Here is a 23758-nt window from a genome sequence, read left to right as displayed (position 1 = left end):
AGAGGATACAGCAGATGCAGTCACAGCAACAGCAGCAGCAGTTGCAGCAACAACAACAGCAGCAGCAGCAACAGATGCAACAGCAGCAGATGCAACAGCAACAGATGCAGCAGCAGCAACTCCAGCAGCAGCAGCTTCAACAGCAGCAACAACATCAACTGTTCCGACAGCAGCAGCAGATGTTGGGAGAGTTTGGAGAGATATCAGGTGCACTGTTCCCGCAGCACCTGACACCACAGCAGCAGCAGATGTACCAGCAGCACATGCAGCTGCAGCACCAGGCACAGCACCTCAAGAAGATCCGCCGCTCGCTGCCACACTCTGCAGACCAGCAGCAGCAGCAGCTGCAGCAAATACGCCAGCAGACGGTAATCTTGCCTTCTCACTATTCGGCAGCACTGCATTTGTGCACATTTGTGCAATTGTATAGAATGGCAGAGGGTAGTCTTCAATGTTCTACATGTCAGGCCACATTCACCTGAATGTCAGAAAAATAGGGTGACCTGATGTCCCTCGACTGCACATCCTACGATACTTTTCATTTAATTGATTTATTTCCACCTACATCATCACTGCCAACTAGTTGTATTTCCCACTAGAACTATGTCACTTCTTATTTATTTATTGGTGTTCTGCTGTTATGGTAAACAAAAAAAATTGTATGGATAAGGAATGAGTTGAGTTTAACAAAGCAAAAACAAAATCAACAAAAAATAATAATTGAGATAACCAAAAAAATTAAAAACTGAGATATTGTAACCATAAATGTGAACAGTGAAATAAATATGCAATAATTACAAATTGTAATATAACATGAATATGGGAACAACTTATGCTAATTAGTACAAAACTGAACTTAAACTACAGTAAAACTGGAGTATAAAACAATGTAGTTAATATGCAATAACAGTTGTGTGCTAAAATTATAGTACACATTAAACATTTACAGAGTGGTATAATAGATATAACTGTATACTGTATCATTCCTAAATTACAATGAAGAAATATTTACATTAAAAACCATCAAGGGAGTAAAAGGAGTTTTCCAGTAGATATTCTTTTGGTTTACTCTTAAATTGTGGCATTGCACTGGTAAAATTATTTATGCTTGATGGGAGTGCACTGAACACCATTGTGCTTGAGTAAGTAACAGCTTATGTTTCTATGGAAGGACCAGTATTATCACTACATCTCCAATTTTGTTTTTACCATTTATCCTGCATGATACTTCATCATATGGCTGCAAATTCAGAAGGAAATAATTATAAATAAGTTACAATACAACAGCCCTTAAAACTGACATAAAAGAATTCCTGAGAAATCAAAATAGATGATGATTATGGTTTTAACATCATGTTTCCAACAAGAAACAGAACACAAGTTCAGATTCTGGAATGTAGGAAAGGAGAAGAGCTACATTCTTTGCAAATGAATCAACCTTGAAAACCCCATATCTGGTTAGCTGAATGATAATTTGTACTCCTTGCTGCCTGTTGCCAAGGTCAGAGAAACTAAATAACAACCAAAAGATACTCCCGTAAACACTAATTCTTTTCTCTTCCTCTATTTTTTCCAAGTTTGTGAGATTTTTAGGAACAAATAATGAACTTAGTGATATTTCTTCTTCTTTTACATATCCAGTACATATGCTTAAATGATTTTCAGAAGAGGTGATAAACTATACCAAAAGACATATTCACCCGTCCCAATAACCACTAGATGTATTTCCAAAATACAAATATCTTTGAGTTACTCTGCAAATAATACTAATATTATTCAACACCTATATAAAATAAAGAACAACAGTAGCAATAAAAGCAATTTACAGCAAGCATCAGCATCAGAAACTGTCAATAAAAATGGCAGTGACACTATTTAAAACAGCCACAACATCAATAGCAACTTATGGGATTAACATAATTTGTGACAAAGTAGAAGTCACTCACCTCTTAACATAAAAAAAGTAAAATAGTCATCAGTCTGAAGACTGTTTTGGACATCACATTGCTTTACTAGGCATGGTCCTGTTAGAGGTGGTATGCAGTTTCCTTCCTCTGATTTTTGAACTGGCTGGCTCAGCTAGCTGTAGGGAGACCTACAGTTTAACACAGATTCTGAACTATGGTACAAGTTGGTGTTTTTCATACCAACATAGAGAAAGTCAAACCCCACTATATGAAATGAATCCAGTCCATTGGGTAGCTTACATCTTAATGAGAAACATCAGAATTCCTGCCAAACACTGAGACCTATGAAAGCACAAATCAAATATTCACAGAAAAACAGAACTCTATTGGAATAACTTCTACATCACTGATGTAGATTGGAGACAGGCAAACTACGAATTCCAACATGTAGTAACAGGGTCCATAGCATGTGGTTTTCACCATAAGTTCTGCCAGGACAACAGATTCCACCACCCAAATGTAGACTGCATGTGTGAACTGTGCAATGAACAGTGTGAAAGATATCATGCAAAAATGGCAAGAAAAGACAAATGTCAGTAATAAAACTAGGACTAGAGTAATGTAACTCAGTTTTGTATTTGCTCATTGCACACATTTTCTTTAATATAAATGTGTGTGTGGCTAGGGCCTCCCATCAAGTAAACTGGTCACCTGGTGCAAGTCTTTTTAGTTGACTCTGATTCAGCAACTTGCATGTTAATGAGGATGAAAATGATGAAGACAACACAACACCTAGTCCCTGGCCTAGAATCAAACCTGGGCCGCTCATGTGGTTTTCTGCCATGCTGACCACTCAGCTACTGAGGCAGACATTTTCTTTAATAATAGTAATGGCAGAGGGAAGTGTGTCACTATATGTAAAGTGTTGTCCTGATTCTACAATATGTCAGAGGTTGAAATTAATGCTTCAGTTGTAAATAACTTTATTTTCACATGATCAGTTTTGGAATATTTAAGCCCATCCTCTGGTGTCGTAGCTGTGCTGTGGTCCCAGAGCACCACATGTATCAGGCACAGTGTGCTGCCTATGTGTGCAGAACAGGTAAACTCCCTGTTCTGCACTCATAGGCAGCACACCATGCTCTGGTACATGTGGTGGTACAGTCTGAAACCGGTCGTGTGAAAATAAATTAATTTACAACTGAAGTGGTATTTTCAACCTCTGTCATAATGCTCAGTTGCGGATGTTCTTCCAACAGGATTGTTTGTATGTGATACGTATCTGTAATCAAGCAATGTACACCCTGCTGATGTGATGGAGTATTCAATGATCACTTTTATGGCTACAGCATGAGGATAATCACTCCTAAAGGGTGAGCTGTAATTATTTTGACTACACCAGCAGGAGCATAATACTTCACGCTATAGGATATGCTTCAATTGTTCAGTGAGAATGTGTTCTTCAAGAATGAAGCCTGTTCAAAAAGTAAAGTCCGATCAGGTGCAAAATGGAACAGTTAGCTACACCTTCCACATACTTCTCTATATAGTGACTGCTCTGATTTAGACATCTGTCATAGCATCATGCCAACTTTCCAATACCCTTGTCATAGAATCAAGCCACCTGTGGCTCCTGCCAATTCTCTATGCTCATCTACAGCTCGTTGTCTGTGCCAGAATGCTGTCTTCATAGCTAGTGGTTCATGTGAGGATAGATTAAACTCAGGGAGAGTCAATTACAGGCTCTATTGTGGGTGATCAAACACTTCCCATCAAAAACACTGCTTCATTGTCCCTTCAGAGTGTGGCCGAGAACTGTCAAGCAGAAGGAAACAGATGACAGTTATGTTATGTGGGTTGCATGACACCAGAGGAAATCTCACAACAGACCCTCATATTTGGCAGGAAACACTATTGTCCTAAGGATCTTTACATGCTTAATGTGCACTCAGAACTGAAAAGAGCAATGTGGTGGGATCGATGGGTATACAAGAGACACTGCTTAACACATCTGTGCAAAGCTTCATTGGATTTTCACTATAGTTTCCATTTCACACTCCATCAGACCTAAATTTCTGAATAGCCCTCATACCAGAAATAAAAGCATATTTTTGCAAAGTATGTACCTTCTTTATTTGAGCGTACCTACTTCAAATTTTTCTACATTTCTCACACATTGTACAGAAAATTAAGCAAATCAGTCTGACATGTTCATCCCTGGAGCTACGTTTATTTATTTTTGTTTTTATTTATTTATTTATAATCTGTAATTTTTTTTTTGTTTGGATGTTGTTGTTATACATACCAGTACAAAGAGTCCTCCAGGATACAGTGGCAAATGCACAGTGACCAATTTTCATCCAAAGTGCTTGGCAAGTTCATTTGTTTGCTTCGAAATGGACACCTACGCTATCTGCCACCTTTCAGCCTGTCAGCGATGAAACACTCAAGACACATGCCCTGCAATATTTCTCAAATGATTTTATTGGAAGTATTTGGTAAAAAAATTACATTCTTCCTTTACTTGTAGCTTTATATGTTGTGTTCAATATGATGTGCCCATCATTTTGTTAGTGGTCATAGTTACTGTGATATTTATGTGGAATTTTGACACTGCACAAAATCTGATATATTGCGATTGTGCTGTGCCAGCGATAAAGCCAGAGTGAATTATCCACATCATTCCTCTAAACAGTTTGAGATATCAAAATGAGATTTTGGCAAATGATAGCACATGAAGAGGAGAGTATTTTGCCATATGGTTATTACTCAAGACTTCATTATCTGCTATATTATTCTACTAAGTACAGACCTTTTCAATCAAAGAATGTAATGTTTAAGGGCCATCGATAGCTAGTGAAATGAGAAATGCTATGGGTTTTGGAACAACATCAGTGAAGACATTCCCTTTTTTTTTTAATATATATACCTTCCCTCTTTCCTGATGAGGCAACAGTTTGTTGCGAAAGCTTGAATTTTGTGTGTATGTTTGTGTTTGTTTGTGTGCCTGTCGACCTGCCAGCACTTTCATTTGGTAAGTCACATCATCTTTGTTTTTAGGTATATTTTTCCTTTGTGGAATGTTTCCTTCTATTATATATATATATATATATATATATATATATATATATATATATATATATATATATATATATATAACCAAGACTGTGCTTTTTTGTAAGATACTGACCTTACTTTTCATCAGTTCCTCACTTAATTAACTTAATAAATCATTGTTTCAGACTTCTCTCACAGTTGCACCTGGGCAAGTTAGTGAGGTGAGACTGTGTAAACTCTGCTATGTTTTGGCAGAAGAAGTAAATTTTAAATCAAATTCGTACTCAAAATTCACCACTCATGGCTATTTTCTGAAAGTTGTAAACAATTAACAACTGGACAAAAATAAAACACTGCTTTTTTTGCATTTTCAGTGGAATTCTTCTTAGATATGAAGCAAAGCAGAGGTGGCAGCATACCTTTTCAAATGATCACCATGCAAGTGTTTGCATAGAGGGGCTCCACTTAATATTTACAAAAATGTGGGCATAGGCTTCAGTTTAGAATGACACTTCCCTTCTAGTACTTGGCATTTCCCCTACAGTGCCTGCCACAGTCCCTACCAGTACAACTCTCCCCATGCATGCCTTGCTGTCTGCACATCTACTGGCCATAGTATTCTGCGCAGACTGTAGATACATATATAAATTATAGTTGAGGCACATAAGAATAGTGTAAAAAAATTGAAAGTACGTAAAAAACACATTATACAAGCATAGGCCTAAGTAGTCTTTTTATCACTGAATTACATAAGATAAGGTTAAAGGAAAAGAAAGGATGAGATTCACACAGCAAAATGAAGTATAAGACTGCTCTGATAATACACCTTAGTTTTTAGATTATATGGTAAAATTCGCAAACTGGAATTTTGTTACTTGGAAATACACTCTATTCTCTATTGGTACTTTGTTATTGGTCAACTTGATCATTTATTTATAGCAACAGTTTCTTTTGCATGAATTCTCTTCCTGAGTAAAGACAATTTTTATTAAATATGCTTTATGACATGTTTTTAATTAACACAGTTGCTTCACATTTTTGATCTTCTGGCAGTATACAATGCCTGACAAAAGAGTTAAGCACTCAGAAGGGGAGGAGTAAAAGAAATGAAACTTCACTAGTTAATAGGGTATATTGTGCTATTTTAGTGATTACAAAATCGAATTGAATTTACAAAAAACTTGGCAATATGAACCCTCTGATCTGTATGATATTGTTCAGCCCCTCCTGGTCTGGACACATGCTCTGGTTTGATTGGTAACAGTGTTACAAAGCCACTGTATTGTCTCCTGAGACATTCACCATACAACTGGATAGTGGCATGTGGACAGATTTGCATTAGAGCTGGTCCCACACATGTTCTATAAGGAACAGATCTGGGAGTCTTGCTTGCCACAAGAGTACCTCAGATATCATGCAAACAGTTTATAGAGATGCGTGCCTTGAGTGGAAGAGCACTGTCCCCTGAAAAATGGCATCACAATTCTACTGCATGAGAGATTACACATGAGAATGCAGGATATCCATGCTTTACTGGTGTGCTGTCATAGTTCCTTCAATCACTACCAGCCATGACCTGAAGCCATGTCCAATGGATACCAATATTGTGACATGAGGGTAACACCACTGTGCTTCTCCAAAACTTTGCAAGACTTGGATCTCTCTTGAGGGTACTGCCATACTTGTAGACAATGGTCATCCAGGGTAGTGCTGAACTGTGATTTGTCACTGTAAACAATGTGATGCCATTTATCAGCAGATCATGCAGCAGGTCACGACTTGCAGATCATGCAGTAGATCATGCCACAACTCCTAACACAGCATTTGTGTTGTGGTATTAATGATGGCCTACTTGTGTGGTGCTAATTCCCTAGCCCAGCTGCTGCTAGTCTCTAACAAGTGATGTGGAATGAGACAGAATGTTGCGGGGAGTCCATTACTTGTTCTTAGCTGGCAGGTGCAGATATGAAGGAGTTATTATGTGCTTGGTGCACAATACACAATATTACAATCCTTCAATGATGTGGTCAGATGTAGTTGACCAGTACCTTAATGACAAATGTACCTGACTTCATGTTCCCATGCAGTCCAGCATGGGACCACTGTCACCTGCAAATGCCTTATAAGTCTCGATATTGCAGGGACAACCAGCTGTCCAAATGGAGATCTATACTAAGGCCCATTTCAAACTCTGTCAAGTGCTGATAACATTGTCCATGTCCATGTCTTAACAATCATCACTCAATATCTGCCACTGTTCACACATTTTATATACCATACCAATCCTGTTAACATGACTAAACATGAACAACACTAATGCACTCTTGTGACCATTCTTCCTGTTACAGAGAATTGTAAAACTAATGATTTACCTACCTACTGATGGGATGTACATACAGGGTGTTACAAAAAGGTACGGCCAAACTTTCAGGAAACATTCCTCATGTTGTGTCTAGACAAGACAGCCTAGACACAATGAGAGGAAGCTGAAAGCCACGCGCTTAAACTCACGCAGGCTGGCGTGAGGTCTGAAACAGGATACATAATGAATGCTATAAAGAAAAGTACATAGCTTCTGGAATACTTAACTTTAATCCACATTTGTAGAACATCGCTCTTGATGATACATTAATAGAATATCAATATCAATTGAATACGGCACCTTGCTAGGTCGTAGCAAATGTAGCTGAAGGCTATGCTAACTATCGTCTCAGCAAATGAGAGTGTAGTTGTCAGTGAACCATTCCTTGCAAAGTCGGCTGTACAACTGGGGCGAGTGCTAGTACGTCTCTCTAGACCTGCCGTGTGGCGGCGCTCGGTCTGCCATCACTGACAGTGGCAACACGCGGGTCCGACGTATACTAGCGGACCACGGCCGATTTAAAAGCTACCACCTAGCAAGTGTGGTGTCTGGCGATGACACCACACCTCACACACAAATAAAGAAAAGATGTGCACATCAGTACGTAGCATCAACAGGTTAGTGTTCATCACGAACGTGGTTTTGCAGTCAGTGCAATGTTTACAAATGCGGAGATGGCAGATGCCCATTTGATGTATGGATTAGCACAGGGCAATAGCCGTGGCGTGGTACATTTGTATTGAGACAGATTTCCAGAATGAAGGTGTCCCGACAGGAAGACGTTCGAAGCAATTGATCGGCATCTTAGGGAGCACGGAGCATTCCAGCCTATGACTCGTGACTGGGGAAGACCTAGAACGATGAGGACACCTGCAATCGATGAGGCAATTCTTCGTGCAGTTGATGATAACCCTAATGTCAGCATCAGAGAAGTTGCTGCTGTACAAGGTAATGTTGACCACATCACTGTATGGAGAATGCTACAGGAGAACCAGTTGTTTCCATACCATGTACAGCATGTATTGTCTCCTGAGACATTCACCATACAACTGGATAGTGGCATGTGGACAGATTTGCATTAGAGCTGGTCCCACACATGTTCTATAAGGAACAGATCTGGGAGTCTTGCTTGCCACAAGAGTACCTCAGATATCAGCAGCTGATTGGCCTCCACGGGTACACTTCTGCGAATGGTTCATCCAACAATGTGTCAATCCTCATTTCAGTGCAAATGTTCTCTTTATGGATGAGGCTTCATTCCTACATGATCAAATTGTAAATTTTCACAATCAGCATGTGTGGGCTGACGAGAATCCGCATGCAATTGTGCAATCATGTCATCAACACAGATTTTCTGTGAACGTTTGGGCAGGCATTGTTGGTGATGTCTTGATTGGGCCCCATGTTCTTTCACCTACGCTCAATGGAGCACGTTATCATGATTTCATACGGGATACTCTACCTGTGCTGCTAGAACATGTGCCTTTACAAGTACGACACAACGTGTGGTTCATGGACAATGGAGCTCCTGCTCATTTCAGTCGAAGTGTTCGTACGCTTCTCAACAACAGATTCGGTGACCAATGGATTGGTAGAGGCGGACACTCTCCTGACACTCTCCTGACACTCTCCTGACCTCAACCCTCTTGACTTTTGTTTATGGGGGCATTTGAAAGCTCTTGTCTACGCAACCCCGGTATCAAATGTGGAGACTCTTCGTGCTTGTATTGTGGATGGCTGTGATACAATATGCCATTCTCCAGGGCTGCATCAGCGCATCAGGGATTCCATGCGATGGAGGGTGGATGTATGTATCCTCGCTAACGGAGGACATTTTGAACATTTCCTGTAACAAAGTGTTTGAAGTCACACTGTTACGTTCTGTTGCTGTGTGTTTCCATCCCATGATTAATGTGATTTGAAGAGAAGTAATAAAATGAGCTCTAACATGGAAAGTAAGCGTTTCTGGACACATGTCCACATAACATATTTTCTTTCTTTGTGTGTGAGGAATGTTTCCTGAAAGTTTGCCCGTACCTTTTTGTAGCACCCTGTATACAAAGTTACATTGACAACTGACCATATCTTCTAGTTGCTTCACTTTTTTGCCAGTCAGTGAATGATATGGATCTGCTCATTGGCAAAACATAGTAGTTTTTATCTTAACTTTTTATCTTTCTATACAGGTACAAGCAACAACTGAATCTGGTTTGGTGATCATGTATGGAGCTGTTTGCTACATATTTCTCAATGTTTTTATGTATAAAAACTACAGCATGACTCAGAACTGTCGCAATAGCAAACATTTTAAACAGTTTGATGCAGTGGGCCCCTTTGGGGTCCTAGGGCATTATTCTGATGTCCCTTTTTTGTAGTTAGAACACATTTGCCATATTCTGACCATTTGCACTCCAGAAAATTAGATCATAGCTAATGACAATGCATGTGTGTGAAGTCTGTTGTCCTTTGGCATGAGGTATTAAACACTGTGGTTCATATTCGTACGACATAATATGCCATGCTAATTCATTTTCCAAGTACTCTGATAACTTTGTCCCTCTGAACTGCTGATCAAGAGACATACCTAAAGTTCTGTACTAGCTACACACTTAATGACCTCATTATGTACTTTAAATTTTGTGGTTTTTTACATAGCAGTTCATGTTATTAGACTTTTCATGTTAATAGTTTTCATTTTCTGTAATTATTATATTTCTGTCATCAAAAAATAACACTTATTCACCATATGTTACTCACAGTGGGAAATCATTTATGTAAATAAGAAACAAATTCCCTTGAAGGACTGAAATGTTCACATACTCTTGGTCTGAAAGGTGTTTCACTATATATCTCGAGCCACTTGGGGGAGGCAATGAAACTCAACAGGTGAGCCAGTCTACAGGGGATAAGAGAGTCAAACGTTACTTAGTGATGAGCATGGAGATAAACACAGAATGTGATCAGTGTGAATGACAGGACACTAACGCTCAGAAACTGAGCATGGTGCCAGGTGAAGACCAGGTCCCATATAATTGAAACCAGGATAAGAACTGACATTCCCGGTCTATCGCCATGTCACAGAGCCACTTCCATAAGAGAATATTTAACATCAAAAGGCATTCCTGTTGTTCCACAACACACCTCTTCACCTGTTCTGAGTACCTACAAGTTTTTTCTTTTCCCAAATTGAAAAATGTCTTAAGAAGACATAATTTTATGACTATGGAGAACATTCAAAAGAATGTGACTGACATGATAAAGGCTCTACCAGCTGAAGCCTTTCAATGCTGCTATGAAGACTGGGAACAATGACTCCACCTGTGCAAAGCTGCCAAAGGAAACTATTCAGAAAGGGACAGTATCGTTGTTCCATTCAGAGTAGTTCACTACTCTAGTTTTTGAAAAAAAATGAAAACTTTAATAGATAAAAAATTAGTCTCATTACTTTTCTCTTACACTTCATATTGTGTACTGTTAGAATAGTGGCGGAGATTTTAGGAACCTATTATTTAATGGGATGTAGACGATAACTTTCAATGTATGAAAGTTGCAGATGAATCAGGTCTGTAAGTTGAAGTTCACAGAAAGTATGTGGATACCTATTATTGGACATTAATATGGGATGTGCCCATACTTTGCCTTTAGAACAGCTGGAACTCTGCTGGGGGTACTTTAAATGAAGTTTCTGAATGTGTATGGGGAATGACATCCTGTTCTTCCTGAAGATCCAAAAAGAGAATACATAGTGATTTTGGCCTACATCAAAGTTGACATTCTAACCCATCTAAGAGATGTTCCATTGGGTTCAGGTTGGGACTCTGGGCAGGTCAGTCCATTTCAGAAATTTTATTGTCCATAAACCATTGTCTCACAGATGCTACTTTATGACAGGTTGCATTGTCAGGTTGCCAATGCAGTCATCATCTCTGAACTGTTCCTCTACTGTATGCAGCACACAATGCTATAACATGTGATAATACCTTTCCATTTTGTTGTTTTCTTAAGTAGAATAAGGGAAACACAACCAAATAATGTAAAACACCTCCATAATGTAACACTACAGCCTCTGTACTTCACTGTCAACACTATGAAGGATGACAGGCAATGTTCTTCAGGTATTTGCCAAAACCAAACCCTTCCATCAGATTGCCACAGGGTACAGGATGCTTCATCATGCAAATCACTTGATTAAAGTCACACACTGTCCAATGACATTGCTCTTTACACCCACTTGAGTGCCACTTGTGAGAAGCCACACAGCCATTGTAACCCATTTGACTCCCTGCACACAGTCACTGTGCTAGCTGGACTGCTGGTAGCACTCTGGAACTTGTGAGTGACTTCTTTCTTTGTTTTCATGAGAGGTTTTACATTCACCCACCACAATGTCCAACAGCCCCTGTCTGTCAGTGTATGAGGCCTGCCTGGTCTAGGTTTACCTGTGGTTGTTCCTTCATATATCCACTTTACAGTCAAATCACCTGCAGTTGATTTTAATAGCTTTAGAAGGATAAAAAACTGACATCCAATGATCAGTCCATGTTTGAAGCCACTGAGGTCTCCTAACCAACCCTTTCTGCTGTTACTATCTCTGTACTGACAACACAGTACTTCCCATCTCCTTTTATACTGGCAGGTCTGCCTTCTGTGACATCTAGTGATCAATTCTGCACAACATAGGTGTGTCAAGATACCTTTGACCAGATATTGTACGTTTTCTTTAAATGTGTAAAATATAAGGGGTGATCAAGACGTTTCTGTTTGAAGGCCACACAGTCCAGAAATGGTATGCCAATCAGGCAAAGTCACTATGAGCACTGAGGCAATTGTCCCACTGATACATCAGGTTGAAGATAACATTTAACAAAACACCATGTCCTGTTGTGTGAAGTAGTCCATAACTGCATGCTTCACATCCTCATCTGACATGAATCATTGGTGCTTCAAGGTCTTTTTTAAGAGACTGAAGATGTGGTAATCACTTGAGGTGATATCAGGACAAAAGGCTGGATGCTCAAGTGTCTCTCAATAGAATTGACATAACTTCTGTGTTACGAAATTTGTGTTGTTATGTGTTATCATGAAGCAGCAGCACCCCTTGGTGTACTCTTTTCAGCTTTTCCTTAACATGTATTCCACTGCTCAATGACCTCAGTGCATTTTCAGAGCTAAATCTTGGTACATATTCCTAATGTATGCTGCTATCTCACTGACTTCTGTTCCTCTTATGAAACTTAGTTTGGCTCAACAACAGCTCACATCAATTCATCATCTAAATACTTTAAACACTGACACTACTGGTATTCCTCTTTCAAAGCCATATTCACTTTAATTCCATTTCTCCATTACTTCTAAAGTTTCGTCAATAAAATGAACACATATAACTTAAGAACAGCCCACTCCCATGACCAGAATAGATAACTACCACAAAATTCTTCCTTTACTTTCATTATCACATTCATGCTATTCAGTAGGTGTATTCCAGTGCTCTACCCATAATCATAACTTTAACATTTTTATATTGTTTAGAAGCAGACAGCAATTGTTACTGTCTTCCTCAATTTTCATAGCCTTCATTTATCATTAACTTCAGTGCCAAACAGAATGTCTAACATTAGAATAAGTGGCGCTACCACACACACAGCTTCTATTAAATGTATCTCTCACCAATCTCTGTAACCTTCACACTTATTTTCATTCCCACTTTCAAATTCCAGCATCAGTCTTGTATCTCATAATCAATATTCCTCCAGGATTTGTGTTACTTATAGTCCCATAAAAATATTTTGAGATTGCATCCATGTCCAATAGTTGTTTATATAATCTTTACATTAATTTAATCAGCCTGCTGACAGATCTGGAGGTTGCTCATTTCCTTATTGATTCTGTTTATGTCTGACTATAATTTACATCTACTTACTCTTGTGTGCATCCAAACATTCCATGTTTTCCAACCTATATTAAATAGACACTTGCAGTTTTTAAAGTGATCACACTCCAGCTTCTTACATCTTCTCTGTCCACAATAGTCATGTGCTGAGTCATCTCTCACCTCGTCCCTGTCTAATGTTCTAAGAACTGCAAGAATTGCACCAGTTAACCTGATTGTATTTTTGTTGGAGCTGTCCTACTGAGTACATATACCCAGTGCATAACCAACTATTCTTTTAAACTTCAGCCATAGTTCCTCCACATGCTCCTGTCCTGTGCTGAGTGTTTCGAATTCCTCATTGAGGGATGACACTACAGTTTCTCTGTCTAGTTATCAGAATGTATAAACCTTTCCACTTGTTTTAGTTGTGCTCTGAGTTTTAGTACTCATTATTTTTACTGTAATTGCCTCACAGTCACTAAGACCAGTTTTGATGTGTTTTTACTCAAAGACATCAGGCCTGTGTGTTGCCAGTAGATATAATATATTTCCATTGTATGGGGTTCTGAACTATTTATTCTAGGTAGGCTTCAGAGGAGGCATTTAGTAATATTTCACAGGGTGTCATGTCATGTCCACCACTAACAAAACTATAATCTTCCCGATTGATTGTTGGCTGATTAAAGTCTCCACTGATGATTGCAGTATGCTTGGGGAACTTACATTCAAGCTAAGGTTTTCTCTTAAGTTTTCTGTTACATCATGAGGTGAGTCTGGTTGGTGATAGAAGGCTCTAATTACTATTTTATTCCCACTGCTGATACTGAGTCTTGCCTGTATGGTCTCTCATGTTGCTTGAGGCTCTGTCTTGGTGGATTTGAGTTTCTTGTCCATTGGAACACATACACCATCTCCATTTTCGATTAGCCTGTCCTTTCAATACACACTTAACTTTCCCCCAAAAATCTCACTGCTATCAGCTTCAGCTTTTAAACAGTTTTCTCTGCCTAGTAGTTTGTGAACTTCACTGCTTTTTAGGAGCACTTCAAATTTTGTCACGTTATTGTGAATGCTTTGGCAGTTAACCACTTGGATTTTAATGCTCTTGCCTGCATGAGGCATTTCTTTGGATCTTACACTTATACTTCTGGGTTTCCTGCAGCTATTGTTATCTGGATTGGATAGAGAGTCACCTAACCTAAAAAAAAAATCTTGTGTGCAACCCACACACAGTCAGCTACCTGGGTAGCTGCCTCTGATATGTAGTGCATACCTGACCCATTTAGTGGGATCCTACAGAACTCTCAACCCTAGGACACAAGTCTAGGAAGGTGCAGTCTAGCACAGAATCTTCAGAGTCTCAGGTTCAGGCCTTCCACTCAGTTCAGAATCAGGGAGACACAATCTGTTATCAGAACAATGCTGTAGATTGCCAGCTTCATTGAAATTCTGTGAGCAAGGCTGGTGTTCTCAAACTCCTCTGCTAGTCACTGTTAATACTACACAATATATTATGACACATTTAAATTATTTATCAAGTTTTCATACCTAAATTTTCTAAATGTATTTATGTGATACATGTGATTTTACTCGAAGAGAAAGGAAATTCTGGGAGTCAGCTTATATAGATAAGTAAAAGTAAAGAAACATGTGAATTTCATGGATTTTGTAACTTAGATGATTTTTCACCACCTTTTACACTAATGTTACGGTGATGAACACTGTAGCCTCTGTATACCTCAAAAAAATGATGTGAAATATAGAGCACAACAAACACACATCCGTATGTGGCAGCCAACCATCTTCATGTCCCACAATGGAAGTTCATTAATGGTGATGAGTTCATTACTGAAACATTAGTATTCGACTTGAGAACCTGGTTTATCTTAATTGGCTAAAGTTTTGACACTAAAATTTACACTGAATGCAGAATTTTGAACTAATAAAAAAATAAAAGAATCAGGTGGGCAAGATACATGAATGTAAATAGAGGCAAGTATATTAAAATCATTTTCCACAAGATTATATCTCTTTTGGACCATAACTGGGTCACATCTACCCTTCATTATACTTCATTCTGTCACAATTAATATCTCTATAATACACATTACATTTAAAGAAGAATATGTCCATTGTCTTCATAACAGAACACTGGCAGATGGATTTTCATGTGGAAACTTCAGTGCACATTACTATGAGGTGCTGATCAATCTGTTAGTGGCTTCAAGCAACTTAGCACTGCAAGAAAGAGTTGTTAGGCAATCATTATGTCAAGGTGTCAGCCACACTTGCACAGGTTCTCAAGCATTTGGGGCAATGACTCCCACTGATAGGTCACTGCACTGAGAAGAATCTTGAGCAAATATGGAACTGCCTTGCATCAGGCCCAGCAGCAAAACTTCATTGTTGTAAAAAGCCTTTCGTCCTATGCTACAAGAAATACACATTTACCATGAGCATTCCCCTCTGAAAGTATTTGAGCATAATAATGAGTAACATTTAGTTTGTTGGTGTCTTCAAAGCTCCATGTCATGTTGAGTCTTCTGCTTATCCAGCACTTTTGCCTGTTCCTGTATTGTGCAAATATCTCAAATCCTGCAGAACATCAACACATGCTGATGTCCAGCCAGAGTGTCTGAACATAGCCTGCAATACCTGTGAAGAGTGCCACTGACTAAAGGTAGCGTTGTTGGACAAAACATTTTCTCTCATTGTCTAGGAGTTTCTTCTTAGATGCAGTTCCCAATGATGTGATATCAATGTATGACATGACACATTCCAATAAAAGTCATGCAACATAATTCTTATCCATGTGATGCTTGTGTTCCCATTGGGGTGATATAACAAAGCAACAAGACAGCACAAATGCCTCTGTGGCAGCATGGATTATAATTTCTTGCTAGGTATGACAAAGTATAATGTACTCATGCTTGTTTTGTGAACAAGTGACAATAACATCTTCAATTTCTTTGCGTCACTTGAATTCAGCCATAAAAGCACCTTGGCCAATTATGATTTTGGAAATAATGATACTTACATCTATAAAGAGCCATCAGTAGCAGATTAGGTTGTGTTATTATGTTTCTGAAGAACTTACAGGCACAACTACTAAAAGTAACAATCAAGAGAGAATAATTAAATTAACCAAAATGTACATATAAAGGGGAGATACATATGACAAGTTATGCTCTGCCTTATGCAAGACCTGAGATTTTGCAGTCCATACCAGTCACTTGCATCTTTATTCCTTATTGCTGACACATTTCCTCTTCTGTCATCCAAGTTTGTGGCAATCAAAGTGTCTTCAAGTTGGTGACAGCTAGAATACAGTGCCCTTCACTTATATCAGTATCCAAATCAAATTTCAGCTTCATTGCATGCTGAAACACACACGATTTGTTTGACAATATGTGAACAAAAACCATTAATGATAGTTTTGTGAATGAAACTATTTGTGCAAGTAAGAAAATTTGATGGGTACAGTATATAGCTAACTCTGTCACTGGATCTGCAATTGTCAATCTCTGGTTTCAGTATGAAAATAATTCTGTCACCTTAAAATAAGACTGTAACCAACTTTGTAAACAACATAAAAAATAAAATTGAGTCATTACTACCCATACTGTGCAGCTATAGCATCAAGTGTAGTGCATCATAATTCATCATTGGCAAACACCAAAATATATCACTTATTTACTCAAGAATGGAAAGAGATATGGCTCTCCTTCCAGCATTGCAAAAAATTTTGGTATGCTAACTAGATTTTGTATAGAGAAATGTATGACCAAAAATGCACCAAATATAAACTGGTGAGAGACTACATTCTTGACAGTAAACTTGAATCTTGTGCTTCACTATTTTCAAAGGATTACAGTATCTATGGACAATAATAAAAGAAAAAGTAGTTCATTATCAAGCTGTGGTGTGGTAATGCAAATCTAAATCCATAGTTCTTAATTTTTTATGTAAAAAGTAAAACTTTACATATAGACCAAGTAGAGAGATAGATGTAAATGGACTTCAGTTACATAAAACATTTTTTAGGTACACTTGATCACTTGAAATTTGGTTCTGCCCACTCCTCCTCATGTATCATACGACACAGCTGTGTGGAGCAATCAACACGCCATGTTGCACAGGGCAGTACAGTAGAAATACCTATCAGTGTTGCATTGTTGTCATCCCAGTGTGAATCATTTCAGTTGTTTCAAGTATATTCCTATGTGCACCACCAGTGCGTGATGCATCACATCATGTACAGCATCACATATTATGTTGCCTCAGTGGGAACTGTATCTTAGACTAATATCATAAGTTATGGCAACATTAGACACAAAATGCAAAATCAGAATATTGACCTGCTTGTATAGCTTAAACACAGCATGCTAGCTTGCAAGATGGGGAAGCGTGCCAGACCTAGCTCGAGACCTCGTGGTGGATTAATGACCATGTGCTGACCCCCAATCAGCCTGAATGATATTCTAGGTAGTTTCCCATAAAGTTGCAAGCAGTTAAAAGATGATAGCACATAGAAGACTATTTAAATGATTCACATACAGATGACACAAGTGACTTCTCTCCTTTTGGTTGCCTGGATAACTGTGATGCCAGGCAGAGCATCCAGCCACAAAATTAGGAATTGCATAAAATTTTCCAAGTCCTGAAAAAAGTTGACCCCTTACTATCTGGTTGATAGCTTCACTTCATGAGCAGTGGTAAAACCACACATTTCAACTAGCAGCACCTTAATTCAGTCTTGGCAGCTAAACAGGTCAAGGCTGACAAATTACTTGGCAGTTAAAAGATGATAGCACATAGAAGACTATTTAAATGATTCACATACAGATGACACAAGTGACTTCTCTCCTTTTGGTTGCCTGGATAACTGTGATGCCAGGCAGAGCATCCAGCCACAAAATTAGGAATTGCATAAAATTTGCCAAGTCCTGAAAAAAGTTGACCCCTTACTATCTGGTTGATAGCTTCACTTCATGAGCAGTGGTAAAACCACACATTTCAACTAGCAGCACCTTAATTCAGTCTTGGCAGCTAAACAGGTCAAGGCTGACAAATTACTTGGCTATGATGATTTCCTATTGCATCCAGGTTATGAATGTTTTGTATAAAACATGAAATGATGCATCCCACTTGCCAACAAGGCACTGCTGAGCCAGTTACTGAGGTAATCTCATTTGGGTGCTGATTACATCTTGCAGACATTGGACATAAAAGTTCTCTCTGAGTCCTGCTGCTTCACTTAGTATCCACCCAGACATTCATTTCATGAATATATAACTTGAAGCTAAGAAAACAGTGTATATGTGAAGTTCAATGAAGAATCTGAAACCAAAGTCTCTATGGGCAGAATACAAATTAAAATAAATTTGTCACTTACTGCAGCCATTTAACATCACATGCAGAGATTTATATTAAGTCATTCTTCCTACGGTCTATGGTGTTTAGCAGAAATAAACTTTACAGAATATATGATGTAATGAAAAGTATTCTTTCGATGCACTCTGTATTGGTTTCCAGAGTATTGATGTAGTTGTACCACAGTAATCTATGCCATAAGTGTTTCACTCCCAGTATTATCACAAACGTTTGATGATTCTAAGAAAAGACATTGTCCACCTCTGAAAATTGCATACAGTAAGTTAGCAAGCACAAACAGATGAATGGGACTTGGTATTTGTTTTGTACATTAGATACAGAAGCTTCTTGCAGAGTCTCCACACAAATCTGACCTACATTATTTAACATCAATTCTGAAACAAAGCCCATTTGATAATTCTTCTGCTGTGACTTTTAATGTGAATCATACTGTTACCTTCACATACTTTTCATAGTGTCATACCTCAATATGTTTGACCCCAAAAGCTACCTTCTTTTTGTGTACTTTACAGCAGTTCCAAGTGAAGACAAATGAATTCATTCCTTAATTACAGTTACATCGAAAGGATCTGAATCAGTCACAGATTTTAGTTGGTTCGCAGTCGGTGCTAGCGGGTTCGCTAGCCAGCAGTCAACCTGTGATTGGCAGCATGCCTCAAATCCAGACCCAACCCACTGGTCGGTTTGCCATGGGGGCGCACCTTGTCTCAAGTCAACAGGCAACACGCAGTCTTCATGCAGCCACTGGTGAGTTAAAAATATATGATGATGTAACACAATATTAACAAGCACTTGTTTATCACTCCAGCATTACATACGGGATGTTTCTTAACACATGTAAAGCATTTCTTTCAACTGTGATCCATAGCCTGTACAAGGCCAGGACCTAATTGCAGAAGTCATTGTTCCTTTACTGGCTGTACTGATCAGAAAGAAGCCTACATGCTCTACACTATTGACTAACTTTGGTTGATACACTCATTTTCAAGAAATACATATGATGCACATACTGACCAATTGCATAAGGTCATTGTGGTAAATTTAGTAGGGGAGAGTGTGTACCAAGGTACACTTTTCTGGCTTTCACCTCCATCCAGCCCTGTAATGAAAGTGTAATATATTAACCTATTTTATTTTTAAATGACGGCATTCACTTTTTAAGTGCTGTAGTTTTTTTCTGAAATCACAAATATTACTTCAGAAAATTAAGATTTTTTCCAAATATGAAACATATTTCAAGGTACAACATGGTCATGTACCAACGAACATATACACTCCTGGAAATTGAAATAAGAACACCGTGAATTCATTGTCCCAGGAAGGGGAAACTTTATTGACACATTCCTGGGGTCAGATACATCACATGATCACACTGACAGAACCACAGGCACATAGACACAGACAACAGAGCATGCACAATGTCGGCACTTGTACAGTGTATATCCACCTTTCGCAGCAATGCAGGCTGCTATTCTCCCATGGACACAATCGTAGAGATGCTGGATGTAGTCCTGTGGAACGGCTTGCCATGCTATTTCCACCTGGCGCCTCAGTTGGACCAACGTTCGTGCTGGACGTGCAGACCGCGTGAGACGACGCTTCATCCAGTCCCAAACATGCTCAATGGGGGACAGATCCGGAGATCTTGCTGGCCAGGGTAGTTGACTTACACCTTCTAGAGCACGTTGGGTGGCACGGGATACATGCGGACGTGCATTGTCCTGTTGGAACAACAAGTTCCCTTGCCGGTCTAGGAATGGTAGAACGATGGGTTCGATGCCGGTTTGGATGTACCGTGCACTATTCAGTGTCCCCTCGACGATCACCAGTGGTGTACGGCCAGTGTAGGAGATCGCTCCCCACACCATGATGCCGGGTGTTGGCCCTGTGTGCCTCGGTCGTATGCAGTCCTGATTGTGGCGCTCACCTGCACGGCGCCAAACACGCATACGACCATCATTGGCACCAAGGCAGAAGCGACTCTCATCGCTGAAGACGACACGTCTCCATTCGTCCCTCCATTCATGCCTGTCGCGACACCACTGGAGGTGGGCTGCACGATGTTGGGGCGTGAGCGGAAGACGGCCTAACGGTGTGCGGGACCGTAGCCCAGCTTCACGGAGACGGTTGCGAATGGTCCTCGCCGATACCCCAGGAGCAACAGTGTCCCTAATTTGCTGGGAAGTGGCGGTGTGGTCCCCTACGGCACTGCGTAGGATCCTACGGTCTTGGCGTGCATCCGTGCATCGCTGCGGTCCGGTCCCAGGTCGACGGGCACGTGCACCTTCCGCCGACCACTGGCGACAACATCGATGTACTGTGGAGACCTCATGCCCCACGTGTTGAGCAATTCGGCGGTACGTCCACCCGGCCTCCCCCATGCCCACTATACGCCCTCGCCCAAAGTCCGTCAACTGCACATACGGTTCACGTCCACGCTGTCGCGGCAAGCTACCAGTGTTAAAGACTGCGATGGAGCTCCGTATGCCACGGCAAACTGGCTGACACTGACGGCGGCGGTGCACAAATGCTGCGCAGCTAGCGCCATTCGACGGCCAACACCGCGGTTCCTGGTGTGTCCGCTGTGCCGTGCATGTGATCATTGCTTGTACAGCCCTCTCGCAGTGTCCAGAGCAAGTATGGTGGGTCTGACACACCGGTGTCAATGTGTTCTTTTTTCCATTTCGAGGAGTGTATTATATTGAATTTTAGAACAGTTACAATCAAGAAAATCTTATCAATACTGCATTTAATCATCTATCTGTTACATTAGCCCTCTACAACACACTAATAATCAGTCAGCAATATCAACTCAAGCAGAAGTATTATCAGAAACCAAGTATCATTTATTGTATGGTAAAAGACCTTCTGTTTGTAGGTCTGAAATGGTGTATGGCCAACGAAGTATGACTTAGCTGTCCACATGTTATACAGGGTAGACATTAATAAAACTGATAAACTGCAAGGAGGTATTCCTGACTGGAAATAGAGGAAACAAGGTCATGTGAACATGTGTCCAGAAACACACTGTTGCCACGGTAGATGGTGCAGATGAATGAATGTTCATCTGACGACATGCCATGTGTTCCTTGTGCATTTCAGGCTGTGTGATTGACACAGCATACTGTAAGCTGCAGAATGGTTCAGTATTCATATCAGGAACAAGCTGAGATAGTGTTTGTGTATGAACAAGAACATGGAAATGGTCAACAGGCAGCACAACTATGCCGAAATAAGTACCCTCACAGACACCAACCATCCCAAAAAACATTTCAAGCTCTTTTCGGGTGTTTGTGTGATCATGGGTCCTTTCAGACAGATGAACATGCAGGGGAGCAGTGGACTGTGTTTATACAGGATACAGATAGATGAACCCTAGTAAAATTTCTGGGCAAGCAGCCCACCAACATAGTGTAAGCTAAAGTGTGATTATGTGTATGCTGTGTAACAACTGTTATTATCCCTATCACTTGCAACAAGTGCAAGGATTATCACCTGCAGATTTTCCTCTATGGGAAGGATTTTGTCAATGGTTTTTGCACCAGAAAATCATGATTATAGGATAGCTATCATCAGTCATCTTTACCAATGAACCATCGTTTACCAGAACTGGCATCATCAATCTGCATAATCATCATCTGTGGGCTACAGACAATTCTCATGGAAAGGTTGAGGTGTCTCATTAGCATCACTTTAGCATTAATGTGATGACCACATACATGGACCAGTGATTATTCCACAATGTACCTGGTGTTCTTGAGGAATACTCTGACTGGTCTGCTTTAGAATGCGCCTTTGGCAATACAACAGGTGGTTTCTGCATGATGCCCCATTTCCACATTATAGTTCACTGACATCATCTTTGAATGCTGGATGGGACACAGAGGCCCTGTGGCATGGCCTGCTAGATCACTGGACTTAAACCCCCTGGATTTTTACCTCTGGGAGCATCTGAAAAGTGTTGTGTATGCTGAATCAGTTCCTAATATGCAGTTGCTTCAACACTGTGTTCACAACACCCATGACACTATTCAGAGAGAGGCTAGAACATGCAAAAGAGTGTGACAATCTATGGAGGCCACTTTGAACATCTGTTGTGATGTGTATGTGATGCAGCTCTGAACTATGTTCTGGAACAATTTGTTGTTGTTGCACACTCACTATCCATTACTCATAGGACCTTTTCCCCTCAGTTTCCAGTCAGGAATCTGTCCCTGCAGTTTGTTGGTTTTATTAATGTTCACTGTGTATATTTAGTTCTAAAAATGTATAGCATTTTACTCACCACACAATTCTGTAACTGAAGTGTTAAGAATATTTACCAACAAAAGTAAAATACAATGTACATCTCAGTTTACACAGTGAACACACACATGGCACAGAACTAACTGACGATTTACATACCAGTACATATATACTCATTGTTGAGAGTCCTCTTGACACTGTTGGTACTATCAGTATAAATGTATCACATTCCAACATGCCTACTTACATGTACATCACACTCAAATTGCATACAACATATCTCAAAATTTTACAAATTTACCCATGTTCAAAAATTTGGTAAAAATGCCTACTACTTTGTTTTCTGTATTGTTTTACAGATATATGTACCATAATTACATTCATATAACATTCATTCTTGAAATGGTAGTGTATGTCAATATACTTTGAATTTTTAGTACAGTTACCATTCTAGTCGTCCTCCTTCTGACAATTGGTATGGTCACTTGTTTACAAAATTCAAGAATAACAAAGGGCCTAACACAGTGGTTTGAGTTACTCCATAACTAGCTTTCCTATGTTCTGTACGGTAACTTTTAGTTTCATGACATATTCCTATAATCAATTATTTGCCAGCAATATATGATTTAAACCAGTTGTAGACAACTCCCCAGATATTATACAGGGTGTACATAAAGTTCAGGAACACTTTCAATTATTTATTGGACATGGACCAAACATTGTACAGATATCATACATATGTCATTTTGAAGAGAAACCCTGAACTATACTGCCACAGCATACACTCCTGGAAATGGAAAAAAGAACACATTGACACCGGTGTGTCAGACCCACCATACTTGCTCCGGACACTGCGAGAGGGCTGTACAAGCAATGATCACATGCACAGCACAGCGGACACACCAGGAACCGCGGTGTTGG

At 39.7% G+C, this 23758-nt stretch overlaps 1 protein-coding gene across 1 annotated transcript in view; it reads left to right on the top strand.

The window, feature by feature from the left end:
• Positions 1-23758, top strand: part of LOC126183907 (histone-lysine N-methyltransferase 2D-like) — a 220954-nt gene that overhangs the window by 20475 nt on the left and 176721 nt on the right. Inside the window, exons 4-5 of the mRNA XM_049926250.1 lie at positions 27-368; positions 19147-19339. Of these exons, the coding sequence (XP_049782207.1) occupies positions 27-368; positions 19147-19339 (535 nt within the window). The remainder of the gene's footprint in view (positions 1-26; positions 369-19146; positions 19340-23758) is intronic.

This window comes from Schistocerca cancellata, chromosome 4 (genome assembly GCF_023864275.1).
Source record: "Schistocerca cancellata isolate TAMUIC-IGC-003103 chromosome 4, iqSchCanc2.1, whole genome shotgun sequence".
Lineage (NCBI taxonomy): Eukaryota > Metazoa > Arthropoda > Insecta > Orthoptera > Acrididae > Schistocerca > Schistocerca cancellata.
The sequence above is the reverse complement of the archived record's forward strand: the minus strand, read 5'-3'. Positions and strand labels throughout refer to the sequence as shown.